This window comes from Lampris incognitus, chromosome 19, assembly GCF_029633865.1.
Source record: "Lampris incognitus isolate fLamInc1 chromosome 19, fLamInc1.hap2, whole genome shotgun sequence".
In the NCBI taxonomy this organism is placed as follows: domain Eukaryota; kingdom Metazoa; phylum Chordata; class Actinopteri; order Lampriformes; family Lampridae; genus Lampris; species Lampris incognitus.
The window spans coordinates 26,716,866-26,730,464 of NC_079229.1; the positions used below are offsets into that span (position 1 = coordinate 26,716,866).

The following is a 13,599-nucleotide window of genomic DNA, read 5'->3' on the forward strand; positions in this document are numbered from 1 at the left end:
AGAGAGTGTGCCATTTTGACTTCAGAAAATAAACACTAGTGTAATGGAGAGGTTAGCTATAAGGGAAACATTATCTAAGTGGCCTAAATGCAGCCATGCTTATTCTAGTTGTGTGTCGCTACTGGGCCAGGCTTGATCTTGATAATGTAAAAGGTTCAATCAATAAGACTCTTCAATTACATATACATATATATATATATAATCCAGTGATTCGAGTAAATTCTTTATGAGACAATACAGGCTTGTACTGTCTCATAAAGAATTTACATAACATTTATATATATATATATATATATATATATATATATATATATATATATATGTGTGTGTGTGTGTGTGTGTGTATATATATGTTTGTGTGTGTGTGTATATATATATATATATATATATATGTTTGTGTGTGTGTGTAATATATACTTAGCACAAAAAGTAAGGAAATGTGTTTTTGTTAGATTATGTCTTTGTTGTAACAATGCTTCTTGGCAATAAATCTTATACCGTTGGAAAGCCCGTTTATTTCCCTTTTAAATGGCGCCACATTTGTAAGGAACATGAATGTGTGGGATGAGCAGCAGAGCTGAGTATGTGGGTTGCGCCCATGAAAAATTTGCCAAATCTTCTCTGCCAATGCCAAACAGCTTATTTTGCTGTTGCTATTGACTCTTGTTTTGAGCTTCTGGTACCCCAGGTGCTGACTATCAGGTGCCTGATATAAGATTTATTGCCAAGAAGCATTGTTACAACAAAGAAATAATCTACCAAACACAAATTTACTTACTTTTTGTGCTAAGTTCATATACTATATATATATATATATATATGTGTGTGTGTGTGTGTGTGTAATATATATATTGGCTTGTACTGTCTCATAAAGAAATTACTTGAATCACTGGATTATTTTTCTCCCTATTTGTTGAGCACTTTTCCTACCGATGAGTGTTTCTTTTAACAAAGTTTTATATATATATATGCATATAAATATATATGCATATATATATAGTGTATTTTATTTTATTTAAGAGTGTATTTTTTAAGAGAGTATTTTGAGTGGAATTTCGTGAATGCATGGGATCAGGTCTTTTGTGTAACACGTCAACACAAGACACTGTGGAAATGATTGCGATCTTGTCACAAGTCTTACTCAACGGCTTCAATGATCGTCATGGCATTTTCGAGCCCTCGCCGGTCACGTTTCTGAGGCATAACAGGGCAAAGCTGCAAGTGCATGCCTCTGATTGTATTCCAAGGGGGGGCGGGGGTGTTGTATGGGGGTCCGTTTGAACGTCCAGACCAGGATACAGCTGCCTATGACTAATTTCTAACTCCCCTCCTAGGCCCGGGCAACCCATTTCACATGTAACACACATCACCAGGCATCTGTTTCCTGTTTTCATTCTTTGAGTTATCTTATTTTCCTTATTTCCCCCTCACCTGTTGCCGTCCACGTTCCTTCCATCATATTGAACAATCCATTATGCGGCGACATGGCCATCAGACGTAAGAAGAAAAAAAAAAAAAGTGATGTCAATAAAAAGCTAATGTCATGAACCTGTTATAGATATGCAATGCAAACACCTTGTTAAGGAAGTGCTATTTAACCAAAAAGTAATCAAATCTGGAAACATCTTCAGGGGACATATCATCGCACCTATTTATTTTAAAATGACGTATTCGACAACGTTTGAACAGCCATACTGCTAAGATGTTATTTGATGTATGACCCTCCAAGCTGGCAGGACCCATTTTACATAGCTTTTGCACGAAAAAAGAAAAAGAAAAAAGAAGACGACATTTTTCAGCATTTCACTCCAACTTCAGGCTGTTTCGACTCGGTGAGTAAATATAACACACGAGCAGTCTGTATTCAAACCTCACGTGTTCTCCTCACATTTTCTATACCCTAATGTACAGCAACACTTAGCTTTATACATTTATGAACGGTAGTACTGCAGCAGTTTCTCATCTGTAGGTTTCAGAATCTTCTTTTCTGTCATGTTGACAACCCAGCCTGGGGACAGGCCAAAGAAGATCTGTCGAACATCCTTTCTAGTAGACAGCATGTGGTACAGTTCATCCTTTGAGATGTCTGGCAAAACATATCCGTATTTCTGTGCCAGGGCTAGCCGGGCTTGCTGGATCTTCTCCGGGTCTGCCAGGTAACCTCTGTTCGCAGCGTCCACATAATACGGGACCATATCCTCCCCTGGTAACATTTTCTTTGGAATAGGCTTCCCTTGCAGAAAGAATGGGACTGGCTTGATGACAATCGCTGCAAAGGAAAGTTTGTGTTTACTTGTGAATGCATACTGTTCAACGTCACACTCACCTGAAATATGGAGTGGGGAAAACACTCGGTAAGATGGTGCAATGGCATGAAAAAGCAAAAACGGCAGGACGCAGATAGTTACCGAGGCTTATGGGATCATAGTAACTGGTAGTGATGGTCCCTCCGTTCCTCTCAATGGCAGCAATGGCTCCCTCTGTTGCTCTCTGAACCTCAATGTTAATTTTTGCAGCAAAAATCTCATTACCCTGGCAAAGAACAAAAAAATTAAAATTAAAATTTCTGGCACAGCAGAACCGATAAAAAAAAAAAGGTGTCAAAACGACATGTTCAGTTGTGTCAATAAATGTGACAACCTCGTTGTTCTATAGTGCCATCTTCTGGCATAAGGAGGTGTGAGAACTTTGACTCAGTGGATTATTTCAGCATTTGTAGTTCTACATTTTCCAAAACTGGTTTAAGTTTCAGTTATTCAATAAGAGGTCTCCTTTATACCTTGCATTATGTGCTGCATTCAGATATGTCACATTTGCATTTATTTACAAATGGATTTAAGACTACAGCTCCATTGTTAATTTTTTCCCCCTCTCTCAGCGCAAGGAAACTTGCTATCACTTCGCACTGGAAAGTATATGTAGCTGGGTTTCAAACTTTCCCTCACTGTAAATAGAAATATATTTATTTCATGCATTTATAGTAATAAGGCCCACAAGGATGCATATTCTCTCCTCTTCCCCGCTTTACTCCCTCCAGACTGGTGACAGTTTCCAGATTGGAACCTCCTGAAGTTTGTGTATTGAACATCCCAAAGTTTGCTGGTGACACAACACTATTAGCCCAACATGCAATGACAACTAATCAGTAAACAAAACAAAGCTCAAACAGCTAGCTCCCTGGTGCAGCCACAACAGTCTGGCGCTCAATCCTCTGTAGCAGTGACAATAAAATTTGCAGAGGTCAGCCCTCACTGCTCCCCTTTAATGATCAGTGCTTCAAGAGCCTTCAATGTGGAGTCATCCCAATTGCCGAAACGCACATTTCCCAAGTCAGTGATAAGGCCTATCCCCAACCCCAAGCCCCTCTGGGGCTCTGAGAGACCAACAAGGCCAAGCAGCGGAGGGTGATCGATCACTTTGGGGTTCAAGCTCTGTGGAGGGCACTGCTCAATCCTCCAGCGGCTCTGTGATCAGAGGGTGGTGAAGAAAGCAAGTAAGATCGCGAGGGACTCAACTCATAACCTCAGCACCTGCTTTCAGATCATGCCCTCTAGTAGGACATATGTCGCCCCTGTATTCAAAACGAAAAGGGGCAGGGCCAGTTTCATCCTCTCTGCTGAAACCCCCTTTGCCTTCAAGAACTAAACCTGCTAACACCCCCCATGCATGCGCACGCACACACATGCACACACATGCATACACACACACACACACACACACACACACACACACGCGCGCGCGCGCACTCCTAGAATGAGTAGAAAGTATTGCTTCTTTTAAAAATCTTTTCTGCTTTTACTGTGGTGTTATTTATTTACTTTATTGTCTTGTTTGTATACAGTGTAACGACCTGAGCAAAAGGAATTTGTCTTGTGGACAATAAAGAACATCTATTCTTTTCGAGAACTATTTGGTTTAAGTTAACCTCCTCACAGGACAGAGCCAGGCTATGGTGCATCAACCTGTCAGTGTGAGTAAGATCACTGGCACCAGCCTGCCCACCTTTCACGACCTTAAGGGTTTCAGGTCCAGAAGGATGTGGGTGAATCATCGCCTACCCCTTATACCCTGGCCACCAGATATCCCAGCATGCCAGTGTTACTGTGTCATTATTTATGGCTGCATCCGCCCACAGAGATGATAATCAGTTATCTGACAATCATCTCACTCCACAATATCCCATTATGTAACATTTTTTGGGCTCATTTTTATTTTAGATCACTTCCATTGTACATCTTAAAATATCTGTAAAACACAAGGTAGTGATTAGAATTGTTGGGGGGGGGGTGTCAAGTGTGCACTTGCTTTTGGAGGCGAAAGAAAAACTGTGACACTGAGGACCCAAAGTCACATACAAGATATGATTTGCGATTACCTCATCAACAAGCTGAACTCCAAAATCTTTCTTATGTGGCTGGATTGTCACTCCCCTGGCATTGACAAGCTGCGTCAAGTCAATTGGCTGTGTGGGATCAAGTCGCCCAAGATCAATCAAGTACTGCAGTCGTTTCAGAGACATGGGGTGGTACTGAGGACGGTGACTGGAAAAAAAATCAATTTTTTATTAAGATCAAATTACTACTGAGCCACAATACTATTGTACTGCTTGGCAAAACGCAACACAAACATGATATAACGCTGATCATCTGTCTCTTTATGGATGCTCAATAATCCACCAAAAAAAAAAAAGAAATCAGAAAATCACAGAAAGTTGGATCGGTATATCTGGACACAAAGTTTAGTGAGAGAACGTTTCATCACTCATCTAAGTGCCCTCTTCAGTCTCAACTGGCTGCAGGTATCCCCACCCTTATGAACAACACAGTGGCGTAGAGACCGAAAACAACAATCGGTTTCACATGTGCAAATGAAACCGATCGTTGTTATCGGTCTCTATGCCACTGTATTGTTCATAAGGGTGGGGATACCTGCAGCCAGTTAAGACGAAAGAGGTCACACACTTAGATGAGTGATGAAACGTTTCTCTCAATAAACGTTGTGTCCAGATATACCGATCCAACTTTCTGTGATCTGTCACTTGTGTCATCCAACATATTAATGTAAAGCACACAGCTGCAACATGATTTCACCTGTGTCCTTCGTTGAATCCATATTTGGGGATGACGAGATAGAAGGGAGTTTGTCCGCCCTCAAATCCCAGACGAGGACGGGTGCCTCTCTGTCTTTCTCCTTTGTGTCCCCGACCACTTCTGTTCCCACCATGCTGACCTCTACCTCGCCGTTTATCCTGTTAATATGGAAATGGAGAAATGCCGACTGAGCTGCTGTGTCAGTTTCTATCCGCTTGCTATACTGCACGGTTAGCATAGCAAGCCCACACCGAGTACCACTGGCTAACACAATGGATGTGGCTAACTTTAGCACAACGTTATGCTACTACTACTACAAATGACCAACGGACACTTACCAGTTTTTTCGATCCCGGCTCGGGTCTCAAGTTTGCTAATGTTATCCGAGGCAGATTCTGCAAAACATCCAATGACTTTCCACCGGGTTTTTTGGGAAAAGGCATGTTTCAGCCACTCACATGTCAATACCAACGAAACCAAGGACAAACAAATCATGTGACAAGTACGAACGGAAGTGCATAATGATTGGCTGGGCGATGTGTTCCTCCAAAATAAAAGCCTTTCCAAGTATATCCTGTCGAAGTGCCAGAGCAAATAATTTAGCGATTAGAAAGACTTTTCTGTGATGATCAATAGCACCAAAAGTAATTCCTCTGTTTACGTAGCCCTACAGAGCTGAGAGTACATTAAGAGCCTTTATGTGTTTTTTTTCCATTACAAGACTGCAGACCCAAGTCGCGCGTCATCGTAGCGCTCGCACTGCGTATGTTCAAAGCCTAACTGACGGTCAGGAATATTCAATGTTGTCAAAGGGCAAAGGGCAGAGGGAATCGTTTTAACGTGTATGAAACACAAAAATGTAAATAACATTCCGATGGCTACCCTCATGTTACTATTAGCGATATTTTTCCCTAAATGACGCCTTTACTCCCAGCGATGGAGCTTTGGTTGTCAATAAACCGCTGTCATTGACATTCCAATCTACCAATGCCTTCTTTGCATTTGCGAGGGCACTTGCGTGCCCCCCAATCACGTGGCGGAGAGGGCGGGGCTACAAAGTGTGTCAGTGCGATAGTGGAAACGGCTGCGCGTTGGTTAACTGGCGTAAGTAAATCGGTTTATTTTATTATTTAAAAAAAAAAAGCAACAACAAAGAAACCTCAACTTCGAAAAGTCGCCAATATCGTCGTCGCCGTCAGTTACAACCGGCGGTTTCCGGGCGTCCTTGTTCGACTTGTTTTTTTTTTTTTTATTTGTATTTTAGCTCATTTTTTTATGGCGGCTATCCGGGAATCGAACCAAGGGCGATTGTAACCAACAGCTCGGCGCCGCGTGTCTGCGCTGCACGTGTTTTAACGGTGTGTTCTCTGTTAGATGTCCGCCGTCTGAGCGCTGTATGTGCGGTAACAACATGTCAGCGCCTCTACCTGCCATTGTGCCCGCCGCTCGGAAAGCCACCGCAGCGGTGAGTTGACCTGGCCCCCGGTGGCCTCATTTCGGATTTCGCATGGAGTTGGTTTGTGAATGGGGGCCTTGGAACAAGCCTCGCTGATATAGCGGTCTGCTTAAAATGCGTGTTTTTCTCTCTAAAATCTGGCACCCATTAGTCCGTACCTGCGTGGCTAATTGTTTCCATTCGCACAGGTGATATTTCTCCATGGCCTGGGTGACACCGGGTATGTATAGTTCCCACCCCCCCCTCTGATGCTTCATTTTTGTCCTTGATTATTAAAATGAATATTATTATTATTATTTATTTTAAAGATTATTTTCCTCTGTTCAACTGTTTCATTTCGTTTACCAATAGACATGGTTGGGCAGAGGCTTTCGCTGGCATCAGGATACCACATGTCAAATACATCTGTCCCCATGCGTAAGTAGTATTATACTATAGCCTTCTCCATCTTTAATCTTCATTTTAAACTTTTAGGATTTTCTCATTTTCAGCTGTTGGGTTGATTTGTGATATACATATATTTTTCTTTCCATGAACTGCACAGTCCAACCATGCCAGTTTCCTTAAATATGAGAATGTCGATGCCCTCTTGGTAAGACTCTTAGTTTGTAAATCCAATCCTTTACATGGCTGTGGGATTTTCATGTACTCTGCAGGATGTGTGGGCTTCAAAGCTCACGTTTGCAAACTGTTTCGTAGGTTTGACATCTATGGATTGAGCCCGGATGCAGATGAAGATGAGTCTGGTATCAAAAAAGCGTCAGAGAACAGTATGTCTGTGAAACTGAAATATGCTCAAATATTTCAATATTCATGCTATGAATGTGTGGCTTTGTATTGTATTTTCTAAAAGCTTCTTTAGTTTTCGTCATGCATGATTATGACTGAACAAATTCTCTACAGTTAAAGCCTTGATAGACCAAGAGGTGAAGAATGGCATACCTTCTCACAGAATTGTGCTGGGTGGATTTTCACAGGTAGGAATGGTATATAGATTAGGCATTGCATAACAATGAGTTTTAACTTTTTGGGGGATTTATCTCATGACTTTGGCATTGTATTTTTCTCATCAGCCATTAAATAGTTTGATATATTTAGACGTTAGGTGTGTTAGATAGTGTTTGATTTTGCACCGTACACATGATGTGGGGCCCTGTGATGGGCTGGCGGCCTGTCCAGGGTGTCTCCCCGCCTGTCGTCCAATGACTGCTGGAATAGGCTGCAGCATCCCCGTGACCCTGGGGGCAGGATAAGCGGTTCAGATAATGGATGGATGGATGGATTTTAGTGAGTTTCCTTTTTTGCATTTGTTGCCTTTGGGACACAGAAACTGTGATGCAAGTTCTTTGCATCTTTGTGAGTGCTTGTTTTACTTTGCAGGGCGGAGCATTGTCTCTCTACACTGCCCTGACAACTCATCAGAAGCTGGCAGGAGTTGTGGCCCTGAGCTGCTGGCTTCCCCTTCGCAACTCCTTCCCTCAGGTGGGGAAGTGTGAGGTGTTTTGTTGGGGGCCTGCACCATTAACAATTTAAAATGTCCAAAATACTAATACTTGAGGGAGGGGGGGTGTATGTATATTCAAGAGTTATGACGAAGGCCTAAATGAATCAAGGTCCAGGAAAACCCTTTTGACCAAGACATAATCTAATATAATCTGATAATAATATAATCTCTTCTGTTCTCAGGCTTCTGCCAACAGTGTTAACAAGGACATGCATGTCTTTCAATGCCATGGTGATGCCGATCCACTGGTCCCTTTCGTTTTTGGCAGCCAGACTGCGGAGAAGATGAAAAACCTCATCAATCCAGCCAACATCACCTTCAAACCCTATCGGGGACTACCTCATAGTGCCTGCCCAGAGGTCAGTGTCATAAAAGTTGTACAGAATTTTCCAATGGCACTTGACTGTGCCAGACAATTCATGACATTGGATGTGCGTCAATCTGTTGCTATCTGCCAAGTATTTCTGCCTAAGCGTCTGTGTCCTTCATCCAACAGGAAATGGTGGACATCAAGCGGTTTATAGAAAAGCAGCTTCCTCCTATCAGCAATGAATGAGCTCGAGAGTGGCTGCGCCCTCGCACAGCTCGCTCATCAGAGTCTTTTGAACTTGGCTCCTGTGGTTCTCCGTTGACCTGTGGAATCACTGACTTGATTTGATACAATACAGCCCCTGCTGCTACTCTCAAAGCTGGACTGGACTGGGGGCCAGACGATGGCCCCAGAAAAGGCATGACTGAAATCACACAGTATTCCAGACTGCAGCCACACACACCCGAACCTCAGAGTTACGGTAGAGTAACATTAGTCGCCGCTGTTGTTGATTGTATAGCTATTTGCTATTCAAAAGCCATTTCTCGCAAGAAACTACTGCATTTGAAAAAAAAATAGGGCTATATTTTAAGGTTTAATACTTAAGATCTCACAATAAATGGCTTGTGGCTGGGATATGTCGACAGTCATGTAGAAGCAGTTACCAACAAAGCACAATGAATAAGGTTACATAAGTGTATGATATAAAAAAAAATCTTTGATGAGTAGCCCTTACATGTGACTTTTAAAATTAGCATTGGACTGTATAGAATAGACTACATAGATTATATAAGATTACATTCATATTTAGTCACGCAACTGAAAAAGGCATACAACATACAACTGTGCTTTATTTAGTTTGTGAATACACAAACATGAAATACACAAATATACCAGTGCTCATAGTCATGTATTATCTAACTTATGTTTCCCTGTTTTTTTTTCTTTTAAATTAAATATGACTAATATCACAGTATTTAAACACACAGGCAAGTTCAACTTTCAGATATCAGCTCGTCAGTTGTAAAAAGTACTTTTTTTTTTTTTTTTTAACGAGAAGAGCACCAACATTGTATGAGCTCATCGTTGCACCATTCAGATTAGGCTGAATGTGTCGTTGTAAAAGATCTTTATATCAAGGCACTTTCCTTCTTAAGTTAATATCAAATAAAACCCACGTGTTTCTACAAGAACTGATTATGCATTAAGGCTGACGATATACCTAAACACCAACGCAGTGCTCACAGATTACATGCTTTCCTTTGTAAAACAATGTAGAAAAGTGCAATGTCAAGCGCTAAGGGAGTATATAAAAATATAGGTTTTTTTTTTTGAACAAGAAACTGATGCTGGACCTGGCGTTTGTTCTTGTTAGCGCCAAGGATTTTGGTACGCTAATAGTGGGTAAATAAACAGTAATTACAACTTGATGAAGACTGTAAGTACTGCTCTTTGTCCTAGCACTCTAAATGACCGGAGACAAAATATTCCTTCAGGTGGGATGCATGCGCCGTTTCAGAAGCTAAGTATATGGGGGGGGGGGGGTAAGTCTATGGCTCTTGAGGAGGCTCTTCCAGGCTCTTTAGAAGATCCGCATACACTGTCGAGTTCATGTAGCGTGGATATGAGTCCCTTTGCATCAGCGTGTAGATCTGCTGCTGAGCGTCATCGAACGTATGCGACGTCGGTTCCAGCATGTTGCGGTTTATCACATCTCGAACGCGTGAGTCCAGGCTAACCTGTAGAGCAGAGACACACACACACACGAAACCCCACCCCCCCGGCAAATCTCTTATTAGAAACACTGCAGGCAGTAAGAAACAGCCCACCTGCAGGAAACCCATTGACCATAATAGCCGTGGAAAGCTCACCTCTTTGGGGGAGAGGATCGAGATGAAGTCCTCGTATATTTGCCGGACCTTCTCCTCCACCACGGTCTTGTTGGTCTCCTTTTTGAGCTCCTCACAGGCCAACCAGAACATCATGTTCTCCTCGCTGAACTCTGTGCGCAGGAACTGCCTGAAGCAGCTTCGTCCAGCCGCACTTTTCATGAGCTTCTCAAATGAGGTGGACCAGGAGTGCGCATCCTCCAGGCTGGGCTTGGTGCTTAAGGAGAGAACCATAGACTTTGGTTTTTGTATTTTGATAATATAATACCTTCTCTGCAGGGTAAAATTCTCTTTTTGCCTTCATGTCACCCCGCAGTGGGGACCGGGGCTCAGAGCCATGGAGCTGGGACAGGAGATTCGGATGCCTGCGGACTTGGTTTCAGTTGACCCGCCGCATTCATCAGTACAGCTTTTATGGATTCTTGTGGATAAGACCAAACTTTATTAATGGTATGTCGTTGATAGAGTCTTTACCTGTCATCACAATTAGTGGATCCCTCTGTCCTCCTCTCATACGTCGTTCTCTGAATTGTCTCGTCTTCACTCCTAACAGTCAAACTTGGGAAATGAAAATGGAAATACGTTTATAAGAACCTTATTGAAGGTCTGCTCATTTTTTTTTGTTGCTTTCACCACTGATCAGATGATTCAAGACATTTGCATTTGAGTATGTGTCCTTCTGAAAAGAAAATACCCTATCTGCTCATCATAAAACCTGTCATAAATATCCCATCAGCTCATCATAAAGTCCACAGAATACACTTATCACAGTTTTTAAAATCACTCATATTTATACTACAGTACAAATGACATCGCTAATTACTTATTCGAAGTAATTCTAGCCTGCTATTACTCCAGATCAAGGCAAGCAGGAAGACTGTGAGAGTGAGGCACATTGTTTGTTCCACATTGAAAATAACACAACATTGGCGTCTAGATCGCCCACACGGAGTGAGTGTGTGAACAGTGTAGTGTATCAGCCACGCAAGTGGGTCTATGGGGATCTGCTCTGTGTAATTGAAATGTTCTGAACACCTGAGGTATCCGCCACCCGTTGGCCAATTAGGAGTAGGTAGGACTCCGGCGTGAGCACTCACATTTGGGAATGGAACTATTGCATCTGCTCGGCAATTAGCTGAACTTATCGAGGAAGCTGTTGGTACAGAAGTTAGACTCATTCCCCGTGGAACGAGGTAATGTGCAGTGCACCCCATGCAAAACAGGCTGGCTGTCCTTAGAGACCAGCCGCTCAGGATGAGAACGAGCGTTCAGCGCTGCACTGGAAAATGGTAAACGTCCCCGAAGGCCGTGATGCCGTGAGACAGTGCGTGGGCCGTGGTCCACTTTACATCTGTATTTGCTCGTGGTCTGCGTCTGTGTGGTGTGGGTGTAGCGGCGAGGGGTCGGACCCCACGGTCTTACCAGGAACAGCTACAGCAGCAGCACCAGCAGAAGCAGCAGGCGTTTGAGGCGTTGGCGGGGGTGTTGCCCATTCTGTGGCGTGCTTGGAGGACACTGGCAGCAGCTTCCTGGTGAATCTGCATCTGTCTCTTACGCATCTCCACCTGCTCTGAACCCATGAACTGCAGAAGGAGTGATAGTGCCTTAGTGAGGGGTTGGGGGGGGGGGACGCTCCACTGCACACTCCCCAATGAAGAGAGGACATGGGGCGTTACTGACGACGTGGTGTGTTGTCTCTGTAAGAGAGACTGGGGGAATGTTCCAGCAGGTGCTCATTCAGAACTAAAAGGTCTGACGGGCTTGACTGCAGGATCCCTTGGCCTGCCGGTTGAAGAGCATGCGCAGTCTTGTTTAGGTGGAAATGAATGGAAGTTGATCGGTGGCTCAGCTTACCAATCAGTCCCTCTTGTGTCTAAAATGTGTAAAAGGGGGGGAGGGGGGTTTGATCGCGCGTGTCAAATGTGAGTGCAGCGTTTAAGGCGCCCGTGCGTCGTTTCCGCGGAGCGCGTCTCTCTCGCGGAATGCACGAACGCGTCAAAAACGACGCGCGCGCCAACTTCTGCGAGCCTGATAAGCAACGCGGAGTTGGTGAGGCAAAAGGGGGGGGTGTGTGCCATGCTTTAAAACGTGCCCTAGAAAATCAATCTGGAAACGGGTAAAGGGACCGTTATTGGCTCTTTGCCATGTCTGGTTCGGTCAGGGTGCACGTGACAACATATGAGATTGGGACGAGCGTCCTCCCCTCTTTTCGCTCCGGGAAGGATGAGCAAGGAATCCTATCGACGAGGCGTTCCTGCAAGACTGCAGCCTCCATAAATCACATCCTCGGGAGCATGCACACTGTAAGGATGCTGCTTTAAGAAGCACACTCGCCCTAAACGTACAGTAGAGCCCCCCCCCCCCTCACCCGCTGATATTCAGGGATATTAAAAAAAACAAAACGGTTTCGAGCACCGACGTCGGATCTGTCATGCAATCAACAGAATGTTCTCCAAAAAGCAGAAGCACACTTGCAAAAGCACCAATTTGCTGGCCGTTAACGTTTGTAGTCTCTATGCATTTAAAATCAAACGTATTAAATATATATATCCCCCCTCACCCCCCCCCCAGAGGGCATGTTATGCTTTGCTCAGTTGCAGCAATACAGCAGCGCAGATAAGAGACGTTCAGGCCCCCACTGGAGGAGAATCGCGCCTCGGCGCCCGAAAGCTGTGCAGAGGTGGGTTGAAGCCTTACCGCTGGCCTCCATCCTGCTCCCAGAACCGAACGCGAGTCTGTGTACTCACTGTGTCACCATGAATGCCGGGATGCTGGGGGTTTGGGCTGGATCGCATCCGTCCGCTCCGGCTTGACACAAACCAGTTGGCTCCCCTCCGCGCGCATGCGTTTTTTTACTCCCAAGTGTGAAAAGCCGTTCCTGCGCTCGTGATGTTACGGGCACGCAGCGCGGCGTGCAGCATCGAATAGAGAGCCGGCGCGCTGCTTTGGGGGGCGGCTTTCACGCGGCATCGGGCAGCCGGGGGAATTTGGACGTTGGTCAGTGGCAGTGCAGGGGGATAAGAAGAAAAAAAAATATTTCGCTCTGATTTCTTCGCATCAAAAACTGGTAGCCATGGTAGCCACGATGAAAACGGTGGGTTTATCCCTCGTTATCGTGTGGACACGAGGAGAGATGGAGAGAGAGAGAGAGGCGGACTTCAGTTTAGCCTCTGGAAAACCATCATCGCCATACGTTCCACACCCTCGCGTCAAACCGCGCACGGAGCGCACCGGGCCCGTCTGCTGCGCCCCTGTGAGAAGCGACCGGCAGGGGGCGGTAGCTATCTATTTGAAAACGTGTGCGCTCGCTCGGCCCTGGAAGGTGGAGGATGGTTTTGAAAAGAAGATAA

The 13,599-nt window shown here is 44.4% G+C and overlaps 3 protein-coding genes across 4 annotated transcripts; 1 reads left to right on the plus strand and 2 right to left on the minus strand.

The window, feature by feature from the left end:
- Nucleotides 1-1,766: 1,766 nt before the first annotated feature.
- Nucleotides 1,767-5,586, minus strand: mrpl15 (mitochondrial ribosomal protein L15). The gene is made up of 5 exons (XM_056299189.1): nucleotides 5,429-5,586; nucleotides 5,091-5,248; nucleotides 4,376-4,541; nucleotides 2,409-2,532; nucleotides 1,767-2,269 (listed from the first exon to the last, which is right to left on the minus strand). The coding sequence occupies exons 1-5, from the start codon at nucleotides 5,531-5,533 to the stop codon at nucleotides 1,932-1,934; spliced, it is 891 nt and encodes a 296-aa protein (XP_056155164.1). The 5' UTR covers nucleotides 5,534-5,586; the 3' UTR covers nucleotides 1,767-1,931.
- On the plus strand, nucleotides 2,312-9,780 carry lypla1 (lysophospholipase 1). 2 transcript variants are annotated; one of them, XM_056299191.1, is made up of 10 exons: nucleotides 2,312-2,354; nucleotides 6,465-6,555; nucleotides 6,735-6,766; nucleotides 6,898-6,963; nucleotides 7,091-7,138; nucleotides 7,246-7,316; nucleotides 7,450-7,523; nucleotides 7,927-8,028; nucleotides 8,233-8,409; nucleotides 8,547-9,780. In XM_056299191.1, the coding sequence occupies exons 2-10, from the start codon at nucleotides 6,487-6,489 to the stop codon at nucleotides 8,604-8,606; spliced, it is 699 nt and encodes a 232-aa protein (XP_056155166.1). In that variant the 5' UTR covers nucleotides 2,312-2,354; nucleotides 6,465-6,486; the 3' UTR covers nucleotides 8,607-9,780. The 2 variants fall into 2 exon arrangements, with proteins under 2 accessions (XP_056155166.1, XP_056155165.1); XM_056299190.1 differs by lacking the exon at nucleotides 2,312-2,354 and adding an exon at nucleotides 6,162-6,194.
- A 130-nt stretch (nucleotides 9,781-9,910) lies between these two features.
- On the minus strand, nucleotides 9,911-13,049 carry LOC130130020 (regulator of G-protein signaling 20). The gene is made up of 5 exons (XM_056299747.1): nucleotides 12,997-13,049; nucleotides 11,672-11,832; nucleotides 10,724-10,807; nucleotides 10,232-10,466; nucleotides 9,911-10,099 (listed from the first exon to the last, which is right to left on the minus strand). Exons 1-5 carry the CDS (start codon nucleotides 13,042-13,044, stop codon nucleotides 9,911-9,913), a joined length of 717 nt encoding a protein of 238 aa, XP_056155722.1. The 5' UTR covers nucleotides 13,045-13,049.
- Nucleotides 13,050-13,599: the final 550 nt, after the last annotated feature.

Excerpts from the sequence above, each read along its gene's own strand:
- lypla1 (XM_056299191.1), top strand. The coding sequence starts at position 6,487 with ATGTGCGGTAACAACATGTCAGCGCCTCTACCTGCCATTGTGCCCGCC. Across the intron at positions 6,767-6,897 it reads CATGGCCTGGGTGACACCGG|ACATGGTTGGGCAGAGGCTT; the intron begins GTATGTATAGTT and ends GTTTACCAATAG. Across the intron at positions 7,317-7,449 it reads CAAAAAAGCGTCAGAGAACA|TTAAAGCCTTGATAGACCAA; the intron begins GTATGTCTGTGA and ends AATTCTCTACAG.
- LOC130130020 (XM_056299747.1), bottom strand. The coding sequence starts at position 13,044 with ATGCGATCCAGCCCAAACCCCCAGCATCCCGGCATTCATGGTGACACA. Across the intron at positions 11,833-12,996 it reads CCGGCATTCATGGTGACACA|TTCATGGGTTCAGAGCAGGT; the intron begins GTGAGTACACAG and ends CTCCTTCTGCAG. Across the intron at positions 10,808-11,671 it reads TGCTGCTGTAGCTGTTCCTG|TTTGACTGTTAGGAGTGAAG; the intron begins GTAAGACCGTGG and ends TCATTTCCCAAG.
- mrpl15 (XM_056299189.1), bottom strand. The coding sequence starts at position 5,533 with ATGCCTTTTCCCAAAAAACCCGGTGGAAAGTCATTGGATGTTTTGCAG. Across the intron at positions 4,542-5,090 it reads GGATTCAACGAAGGACACAG|TCACCGTCCTCAGTACCACC; the intron begins GTGAAATCATGT and ends TTTTTTTTCCAG. Across the intron at positions 2,533-4,375 it reads GAGTTCAGCTTGTTGATGAG|GGTAATGAGATTTTTGCTGC; the intron begins GTAATCGCAAAT and ends GTTCTTTGCCAG.